Raw genomic sequence first — 10,386 nt, 5'->3', positions numbered from 1 at the left:
GGCTTGGAACAGAAATGGAAGAACCAGAAGACAGCATTGAGGATAGTTAGCTCACCCTCATGTTTTCACTTGGGGAAACTAAGGCCCAATTCAGCAAGGAGAAGCCTTGGGTATTCAACCCAGGTTAGGGAAAGGATCCAATTATTTCTCAATCCCAGTGCACTCCAGAATGGCCAATTTGTCCACGTCACTGTGACCTAGGAACACGTGAAAGGAACCCACACTGTGGGCCTCTGCGCACAGAACAGCTGGTCACCCAGGAAATCAACTTCTTTTTTTGTTAAGAGAAGCTGAAAAAAATTATTTTAAAAGAGAGAGAGAGAGGTAGCTCAGACCAAAAATAGCCATAATCCTTTTTGCTTACGATGCAGAGAATTAACACTTAAAGAAAGAAGTTCATCGAATGCAAAGGTCTAGAGAAGGGAGGGGCTCTGATCAGAAAAATCTTGAGCCGGAAGTTTGTGGGTCTGTGCTTTTTTATGAATGGAGAGGCCCTCGTATAAAAAGAGGGACACAGTAGATGAAGTTCTACACATCAGGGCCTTGCTCTTGCAAAACCACACCACAAGGCTGACTGGCAGAAGAAGGCAGAGCACCACCATGCCCAGCTCAGCACTGCTCTGTTGCCTGGTCTTCCTGGCTGGGATGGGGGCCAGCCCAGCCCAGGGCACGCCATCTGAGAACAGCTGCACCCACTTCTCCACCAGCCTGCCCCACATGCTTCGAGAGCTCCGAGCTGCCTTCAGCAGGGTGAAGACTTTCTTTGTGAGTATGATGCCTCCTTACCCTTCCTGCCTGAACAGGGCATTCTGCTAGAGCTCCCAGAACTCTCTTTCTTGCTCACCTCCATCCCCAGCACCCCCAGTTAAGTTCTTAAGAGACTCCACCAGTCGAGCTATGGGTTCCATGAGTTCAGCTAAGTCCAGATGATGCACCAAATGTGCAGGAAAAGCTGCCTACACGGTAAAAGCACCCTGTCTCCTATGCTCAGAAATGATTTATAAGATTCTGCTGGCTCTCAGTGCTTCGTTGGCTGGGAAACACCCCCAAGGGTGTGTTTGAAGGTGAAGATGCTCCCCCCTCTCTGCGGCAGGCGAGCATAAATTGCACCTGCTAAGAGTGGTCCGGAACCTGAGAGACTGACATTTGGGGAAGCATCATGCAGGGGGAACCTGCACGAGGAGCTGTCCCCCGCCCTTCTCAGGGAGCCTTCAGAGCTGCAGCGGGGTGTGGGCAGGAGTGGGAGACAGGCAGAGAGCACTGAAGGGCAGACACCCGATGTGTCCCCGCAGGACCGCAGGACCGAGTCAAGCGTCTGCCTTGGCTTCAAACCCTGGCAGAATGTTTGGAATAACTTGATCCTCAGAGGGAGGGCCTGATTTAGCTAAGGGTTCCAGCACCTTTGAATGCCTCAATGTTTTGATAACTGTCCTTTCCATTTGTAGGCTGGGGCTGCATTGATTACAAATAAAAAGCTCTACCAATCAAGAACATTCATTTCAGGTATTTCCCCAAACCTCAGGCTTATTCTCACTGTGTTCTTCTTGTAGCAAATGAAGGACCAGCTGGACAACATGCTGTTGAACGGGTCTTTGCTGGAGGACTTCAAGGTGAGAGCCGGTTGGGTGGGTCAGGGCGAGAGTGTGTCTGGTGACCAAAGAAGGGGGATCTGAGCTTGGTCTGCTTCCTCCACTTGAAAAGGAGAAGTGAGAAGAGCTTAACTCAGCACAGAGCCAGCCAGAGGGTTACAGAGGGCTGGGTCCTGGGGGAAGGCACCAAGCTGGTGAAGATCCATCCTTGGGGACAAAGCCAGCCTCTCAAGCTAGTGGCACAGCGCTTCCTCCCAGTCACCACCCCGTGCTTCTGCCCTTAGGGTTACCTGGGTTGCCAAGCCTTGTCGGAGATGATCCAGTTTTACCTGGAAGAGGTGATGCCCCAGGCCGAGAGCCAGGGCCCAGACATCAAGGAGCCCGTGAACTCGCTGGGGGAGAAGCTGAAGACGCTGAGGCTGCAGCTGCGGCGCTGTGTGAGTAGCAGGCCCGCTCCCTCCCTTGCAGCTCTTCGGCTTTTCTTTCAGAAACACTCATCGCCTGACACCACTGACACCCAGGCGCACACTCTGGGTGGCAGGAGCCCGCTCCTTTCTCTCTGAGCAGGGGTGGGGTGGCTTCGAGGCATTTACATGCGAAGATTTGCAAACAGCTTTCCTGTTATTTGTGAGTCATTTGTGGCTTATTAACTATTCCCGTCTCTGTATGAGAGGGGCCCAGGGCTTTAGTCAGGGCTCCCCTGTCCCTTGGGACACAAGCCCTGGGCCTAGCAAGAGGGGCCAGGAGGAGAGCGTCCCGGGAGAGGAAACTCCACTTCCCTCTCATTCCGAACCCTTTAAAAACAGAGCTCTACAAGGGCCCAGCTGACGGACAGCACTTCCCCTGGTATTTAGAAGGGCCCGGAGGCTAGTGTTCACCAACAAGTCCCCAAAAGAATCCACTTTTTCAACTGAGATGAGGATCTCATCACGGGTTCCCTTTGCTGTCTCGCTGAGCATGGGAAATCAGCCCATTGTGGTCTCTGTTTGTAGGGTGGGACTATGCCAAGGTTAGTCTGCAGAGCTAAGTACTCCTCAGGGACTTAGCAATAATCCCCCTCCGTGACTGGGAGTGAACGGGAGGGGCAGGACAGGGCGGAATGGCTGGCTCAGCATCTGGTCAGCACTGCCTGCTCTGGGAGGAAGCTCCCAGCCCTGGGTGTGCATGCAAGCCTCCCGTGCAGGCAGCACGGCTCCTCTCCTGGGCTGTGTTCCTTCTCCTCTGCTGGGGAAGGATGAGCGATAGGGTGGCGGGAGGTAGAGGCATTCAGGACAAGTCTGGTCCCTTCTTCTTGCCACCAGCGTGTCCCCCAGCGAGCCTGTATCTTTAACACTTTCTCCTTTCCTCCCCAGCATCGCTTTCTGCCCTGTGAGAATAAGAGCAAAGCAGTGGAGCAGGTGAAGAGCGCCTTCAGTAAGGTGAGCTGCACGGTGGCAGGGGGGGGGTTTGGGGAGCACGGCCTCGGCCCGCTCCCCAAGGGGCAGATGCTAAGCCAGCCCCATCCTTCGCTGGGAGGGACTGTGGGAACCAGACAGATGGTGTGACCTCCACAGCCAGTGAGGAGCTGTCACCTCGGTTATATTTGTTTTCTGCGAAGTGTCTTTGGGGGTTTCTAAATGACTGCTCCCCGCCTTTGCAGGCCTGTGGGTTGAGAGGCTGGCCAGCCTGCGAACACAGTGAGCGAGGTGCTGGGGAGAGTGGCAAAGGAAACAGAAAGTAGCTTGTTGGGCATCCAGGCAGAAGCCACACGTGCAGGAAGCCGACACGTGAATATGCACACACAAACACGCCCAGGGGTTCAGCCTGGACTCCCCAAGACTCAGAGCAGGAAGCAGGATTCTCACCCCTCCAGAGTTGGTCCGCACTCACTTTCCATCTCCACTCCCAGCTCCCCAGCTGCCCGCGAATGTCAACTCTCAAACCAGAGGGTTTCACACTTCCAACTGTTTGTGAACATTTAAATACCATTTCCCAGAAGCCATTTGGCCTGCACATCAGGGAACATGAGTCCCCTGGCACAGGTTGGATCAGCAGGTGGGACCTGGTAATTTGTTGGAGGAAGAGAACAAACCTAAAAGAGGCTCCCTTCTCTCCTCTCTCACCGTCGTTTTCAAAGTGGTGCCTCTGATGTTTTTTCATCAAATTCTGAATAAGCATCATGTGAGCACATGGCCTTTGAATGTGTTGAAAAGGCACCAGTTTGAAGACTGTGCTTTGCAAGCAGATGCTCCTCTCGCCACCACTAGCTCTGCCTCACGCCAAAGCCCAGCCTTTCCCCCCCGGCAGCTGGGCATATCCTCAGGTTGCCTGCGTCCACCCTTCACCTCCCAACTCCAGGGATCAAGTGCAGCTTCTAGACCCCAGGGTGACGGCCATTCAAATGAGGGGCCACCTGACTCACTCAGATTGGGTTTTCACTAACCATCTCTTGTCTCCCCACACAGCTCCAGGAGAGAGGGGTCTACAAAGCCATGAGTGAGTTTGACATCTTCATCAACTACATCGAGGCCTACATGACAATGAAGATGAAGAACTGAAACATCTAAGCAACAAAATAGCCAGGGTGGTGGCTCCACTTGACTCTAGGACATAAATTGGAGATCTCCAAAATCTGACCCAGGGTTCCAGGAGAGCCAAACCCGCTCCTTGGAAAATCCCATCGTACCTCTCTTCTGGAATATTTATTACATCTGATACCTCAACTCCCTTTTCTATTTATTTACTGAGCTTCTCTGTGAACTATTTAGAAAGAAGCCCAATATTATAATTGTTTTCAATATTTATTATTTTCACTTGTGTTTAAGCTGTTTCCATAGGGTAAGACCCTATGGCATTTGAGTGTTTTAAGACAAATTGTAAGTTATATATAAAGAAAAAGACATGTTTCTCGGGGAGCCAGCGGAAACTTCCATTCCAAGGCTGACCTCTCTCTTTTGTCCCTGGGCCTGGGGCTCCCAGGATGTTACAAAGATCTCACTCTTTAGGAAGAGAAACTAGGGAGCCCCTTTGATAATTCACATCCCAGCAGCTCAGAAGGATTCCCCTGACCTCATTCCCTAACCACTTCATTCTTGAAAGCTGTGGCCAGCTTGTTATTTATAACAACCTAAAATTGGTTCTAATAGAACTCAGTTTTAACTAGAAGCAGTTCAATTCCTCTGGGAATGTTACATTGTTTGTCTGTCTTTGTAGCAGATTTTAATTTTGAATAAATAAATGAGTTTTATTAAAATCATGTTATGGTGTCAGTTGACTTCTGTGTGACTAAAATTGTTCCCTCAAAGTCTCCAAGATAGAAGAGAGTAGATGAATGAATTCTGCATTCCAGAGGAAGAAGCCAGCTACCCTCTCCTAGATACAGGGAAGGCTCTAAGTCCAGGCAGGGGGAAAAAGATATTCTCCCTTCAAAAGCCAATGCCAAAGACCACCATAGTCTTTCCATAAATTCAATCCTTTAAAGAATTGCCCTTAAATCTTTAAAGATCATGCTGATTTTCAAGGCTAAGGATGAATTATACACATACCAAAATTAGAAAGATAGGCAGAAGAAGTTTGTTAGTGTTTGTTTGCTTCTTCAAGCACCAGAGTTCCAGGGGTGGACACTAATTTGTCTGGGTTATGGTGAAGACTAAGATGGGGTGTTGTCATGGCCCTAGGAGGTGGTCCCAGTGCACATAGTGGGTTGTTATTGGCATTCATACTAAAAACTTCTACCCAATTCTCCCTGGGCTGACGCAACAGAATGGACTCCATAGAGTAGAATATAAGCACATTAGCCCACTCAATAGGATACCCAAGGATTCAAGCTGCTGCCACTCTTCCTTGAACCATCAGACAAACGTGAGGTTGGCTCCTGGCTGTGATCTGCTGGGAGGAGCATGGTGGCTGGGGAAGCCCTACTCTGAGCCCGGTGGCTTGGAGGAGCCAGGGAGAGAAGGTGCTAAGTAAACACTGATTGCCCTCCCGCTCTGCCCAGGCAGCCCTGGGTCGGGGGAGGACAGGAGCTGACTGGCTGTGGTCAGTTTTTCAGTAAGACCTGACTCACTTCGTTTAAAGTAACCATAGGAAGGAAGTGGGAGCATCAAAGCTGAAATTCTGAGATGAAAGGTTAGGTTTAAGAATGGAAGCTAACCAAAGTGAAGGTGTCTATGCTGAAATGAGAAGAAGCCGGGAAGGTTTAGGCATTTAGGGCTGTCTTCCAGGCAACATACACTAACTTAACACATTGCGGACCAGTTAACATTATTGCTAGCTTTACCCAGTGGCCAGATAAGTTTGTATTGAACGAGTACAAAAAACATTCTACATAAATGTTAAAGGCATGCTTTACAATTAAATACCCATTGCATTTTGAAGTTATTTATTACATGTTCTTACAAGATAATATCTTTTTAAAGTATTATACTTTGTAAAACACTGTGTAATATGAAGCGAGAATTCTCCTGAGCCGTCTGCAATGTGTTAAGTTAGTGTATGTTCTCATCTGGCACCTCATCTGAGGGAAATGGGCATCTGAAGCCAATAGACGGAAACTCACCTGGAGAAGCCACACAGCTGATCAGGCGTTAACAACAACTACAATTTATTGAGCTTATTTTGAGTTGGTCAGTACTAGGCATACATGTATCGGGCATACAATATGGTATTTTGTTGATATTTTCTCTAAGAGGAAACTGACTCAGAAACGTTGATATGGCTTGGCCACATGGGTAATGTGGAGAATGGAAAATTGAGAATAGCATAAAACACCATTCCCTTTGTATTAATTATCTATTTCTGCCCCCAAAATTTAGCAGCTTAAAACAACAAACATTTATTATCTCACAGTTTCTACAGGTTAGGAATCTGGGAATGACAAGCAGGGGTTCTAGTGAGTCTCAGGATCTCTAATGAGTTTGCAGTCAACATGGCAGCCAGGGCTGCAATCATCTGAAGGTTTGACTGGGGCTGGACAATTCACACACAAGGTGGCATGCTAACATAGCTATAACAGGAGGCCTCAGTTCCTCCCTAGCTATTGGCTGGTGGCCTTGGTTCCTCACGACATGGGCCTTTCCGTAGGGCTACTTGCATGTCTTCACAACAGGGCAGCTGTCTTTCCCAGAGCCCAGTCATAGTGTCTTTTAGACCTCATCTCGGGAAGTGCACCTCATTGTACCAGCTACATTCTATTTGGTATGTGAGTTGGTAACTATCTCCACTATTCCAGGGGGAAATAATTAGATTCCACATTGTTAAGAGAAGAATATCAAAGAATTTGTGAACATGTTTTTAAACTACCACACCCTTCTAAAAAATTAGAAGAAATAGCTCTGTCCTAGGCTGGGAGGGAGGTGGGGGTGAAGGGAAGGGTGGGCATCAGTAAGCGCGGAGGAGTCATCATCACGGACACTACCCTCCTAAAGTTCTCTCTCATTGGCTGGGTATCATTATATTACTTCTTCTGAGCCTCGGGTTTTCACCTGGAAAACTAGCAAAGCTTCTTTCCCAGGTGTTATGGACTAAATGTTTGTGTGCCCTCAAAATTTGTATGCTAAAGCCCCAATATGATGGCATTTGGAGTTGGGGCCTTTGCGAGGTAATTAGGGTTACATGAGGCCATGAGGATGGACCTCATAATGGGATTAATGTTGTTATGAGGAGAAACACCAGAAAGCTCCTCTCTCTATTTCCCACCTGCACACAGGGGACTAGCTTTAGGCCTGGGGTGGTTTAGTGAAAAGCAGACATAACACTCCGAGGAAAGAGAAGCTGGATCATAGGAAGCTGTGCTCAGAATTTAAAACGACAGGAAGTCCTCTGAACTTTCATAAGCTGAAGAACTGGCTACAGAAGGAACCAGTCAACTCTATTATCTCTGAGCGGTTAATGGGTCCCAGGTGACATGTGTTCCATTTTTCAGTACTCCTTCAGGGATTTGATAGGAGCAGAAAAAGACATTACAATGTTAACTACACCATTTTATTATAATTATGATAACTACTAAATGCAAAGTGGGAGCTTTTGACAGAGAAACTAACCTAAACTCAGGGTTAGAAGAGGGCTTCCATGAGCAGGTGACAGCAGGACATGAAGGATGAGAAGAATTGGTCAAATAAAGAGAGAGGGACAAGGACCTTAGGCAGAAAAAGTCATATATTTAAAGACCCCATAGAACTTTAAAAATGGGGGCCACGGGTGTCTCTGAAGCAAAAGTGGATTTATACTGACCTCAACGTGGTAGACACTGGGCCCTCTTTAGGACCCTCTGACTTTTTTTTGGTTTGTTTTTTCAACTAATGATTCTCTCTCATCATTAATGTTTCTATCTCTCTCTCTCTCCCTCTTCCTTCCTCTCTGAAATCAATAAAAATATCTTTCTTTTAAAGAAAGAATATAATAATATAAGAAAGATACGAGCAGTCTCACCTTGAACATAATTATGAAAGCACCATCTTCCCTAGGTCTGTTTTTTCAGTGGCCATAGAGGACCCTCTGACTTCTCAATCTCATCTCATGTTCTGAGGCCCTGAAATAGGTAGGAACTTAAACTGTTTAAGGAACTCAAAGGTGACACTCAAATGAGGGACATTATGCATGAGGGAGAGAGATATCAGATGAACTGGGAGAAATGGACTGGGGTAAGAATTTTAACTTTAACCTAAGAGCAAAGGGAAGCCATTGAAGGCTACTAAGTAGATAGGAGAATATATATCTTCTGAATGAGACCCTATAGAGGTCATTTATTTCCATTCCAGACAAGAGGCGACTGTAGTCTGGACCAAGGTGATAATAAATAGGAATTGAGAGAAGTAAAAGTGTTTAAATATTCAGCCACTACTTAGATGAGAGTGGTGACAGCAGGTGACGACCAAGGTAAACCTCAGATTTCTAGCCCAAACAAGTGGGTGGAGAAAAAGCAGGTTTGGAGGGGAAGGTAATATGTTCTACACTAGCCCTACAATGGAAGTGCCTCCGAGACTTTGAGTGAATATATACAGAGTAGTCAACTGGACATAGAGATGTACTCTGGATAAATGGGTATCATTGCTATAGAGATGGTTAGTGAAGTCGTGGGAATGGAGAAAATCACCAAGGGAAAGAATCTAGGGTGAGAAGAGAAGAGAGCCCAGAACCGAGCCCTGGAGAATCCAGGTATTCGTAAGTCAGAACAGGAGACACTGACAAAAGATCTTGTAAAGAGAGGCCTGGGCAGTAAAAAGAAATACCAGGAGAGAAATACCAGGCATGCCTGGGGACAAGGAAACTATTTCAAGAAAGAGGAAATGGCCAGGTGGAACAAATGCTGTTGGGATGTCAAGTAAGATCAAGACAAAAGAGCTCCTACTGGATATAGCAAGTGGGGACACTGATGACTTTATCAAGAAGAGTTCAGGGAAGTGACAGAGGATGGGAGACAGATGGGAATTGTGCATAAAATGGGAGGTTAAAAAATGGGATGACAAGTGTGGATGACTCTTTCAAGACATTAGGCCAGCCATGGCTGGGTGATTCAGTTGGTTGGAGCATTGTCCTATACGCCAAAGTGTTGTGAGTTTGGTTTCCAATCAGGATACGTGCCTGGGTTATGAGTTTGGTCCCCGGTTGAGGCCCATGCAGGAGGCAACCAATCAATGTTTCTCTCACATCCATGTTTCTCTCTGTCTTTCTGTGTGTCTCTCTCCCCTCCCCATCTCACCTCTTCCTCTCAGGTGAGAATTAAAAAAAAATAAAAAAGACATTAGGCCAATAGAGGATGAAAAGAACTTGAAGATCAAGGAGTGAGATGGGAAAAATGATGAAGACAGTTTCCTCAGCAAGCAGGAAGGGGTACCATTCAGGACAGCCTTTGAAAGGAGGCTTCATTCAATAATAACAGGAAGGAAGCAGGGACAGTGGGTACAATGCAAGTTGATTTGAAAATTTGTTGGCAGGAAGTTGAGGTTGTTTCCATCAGATGGTTTCTATTTTCTCTGAAAAGAATGAATAAAAAGGAGAGAATTCAAGGACATTTGAGGAGAGGAAAAAAAGATTTGAAATGATGTTTGCAGATATGTGGAAAGCAAACAATTCTAGAGAAACATGGTAATTTCCAGACAATGTTGAGCCCAGTTGAGTGAGGTGATCATGAACTGAAGTGGTCTGCCAAGTTGTATAAGTTTTCTCAGGATTCTCTTGGCATCCTGGAGTGAACACAGAAAGCAGAATTGTTTTTCCCCGCGAATGTAACAAGAGGACAAGGTGGGGAGGACATTGAGAATATAGGGAAGAGCTTGTTTAGAAAAATGAACCCAGGAGTCAAAGTTGAATGATGAGGGAAGTGAAGACAGGAGAGAGGTGATCGAAAGGGTTAATGCAGGGGTTCTGATGAGCTCAAGAAACAGTTGTGATGGTAGAATCTGAATCACCAAGGAGAGAAGGTAGTGGCCAGAGAGTAGAAAGACTGAATAAAGAGATTTTGGAGGTGGGCAGTTTTGAGGGATGACAAAACCCATGCTATAACCATGGGTAAAGGCTGAGTAAGGGCAGAGGAAAAGGTCTGGAAATCTGGAGGTCATGGAATTGCAAAGCCACATTTTGGATAAATTATCCACAGGGGCACTGAAGTCCATCAGGCTCATGGCAGTAGAAGGGAGGTAGGTCAGTAGAAGGGATTGGAAGGCAGAATGAGATAGGTGCTCAAATCATTTATGAATGAAAGAGAGTTGTAGAAGGTGTCTGAAGCTTCTAGTGGTTTCTAATTTCCCATACGTAGAGTTCTCAGAGTTTCACACACTGGGCAAATGATCATTTTAGATTTTCTAAATCTTAGAGAAAA

The 10,386-nt window shown here is 46.7% G+C and overlaps 1 protein-coding gene across 1 annotated transcript; it reads left to right on the top strand.

Moving 5' to 3' along the window:
- The first annotated feature begins 239 nt into the window (after positions 1-239).
- On the top strand, positions 240-4,824 carry IL10 (interleukin 10). The gene is made up of 5 exons (XM_080648424.1): positions 240-765; positions 1,551-1,610; positions 1,874-2,026; positions 2,942-3,007; positions 4,034-4,824. Exons 1-5 carry the CDS (start codon positions 484-486, stop codon positions 4,124-4,126), a joined length of 654 nt encoding a protein of 217 aa, XP_080504550.1. The 5' UTR covers positions 240-483; the 3' UTR covers positions 4,127-4,824.
- Positions 4,825-10,386: the final 5,562 nt, after the last annotated feature.

This window comes from Plecotus auritus (assembly GCF_963455305.1).
Source record: "Plecotus auritus genome assembly, chromosome: 12".
Classification (NCBI taxonomy): Eukaryota; Metazoa; Chordata; class Mammalia; order Chiroptera; family Vespertilionidae; genus Plecotus; species Plecotus auritus.
The sequence above is the reverse complement of the archived record's forward strand: the minus strand, read 5'-3'. Positions and strand labels throughout refer to the sequence as shown.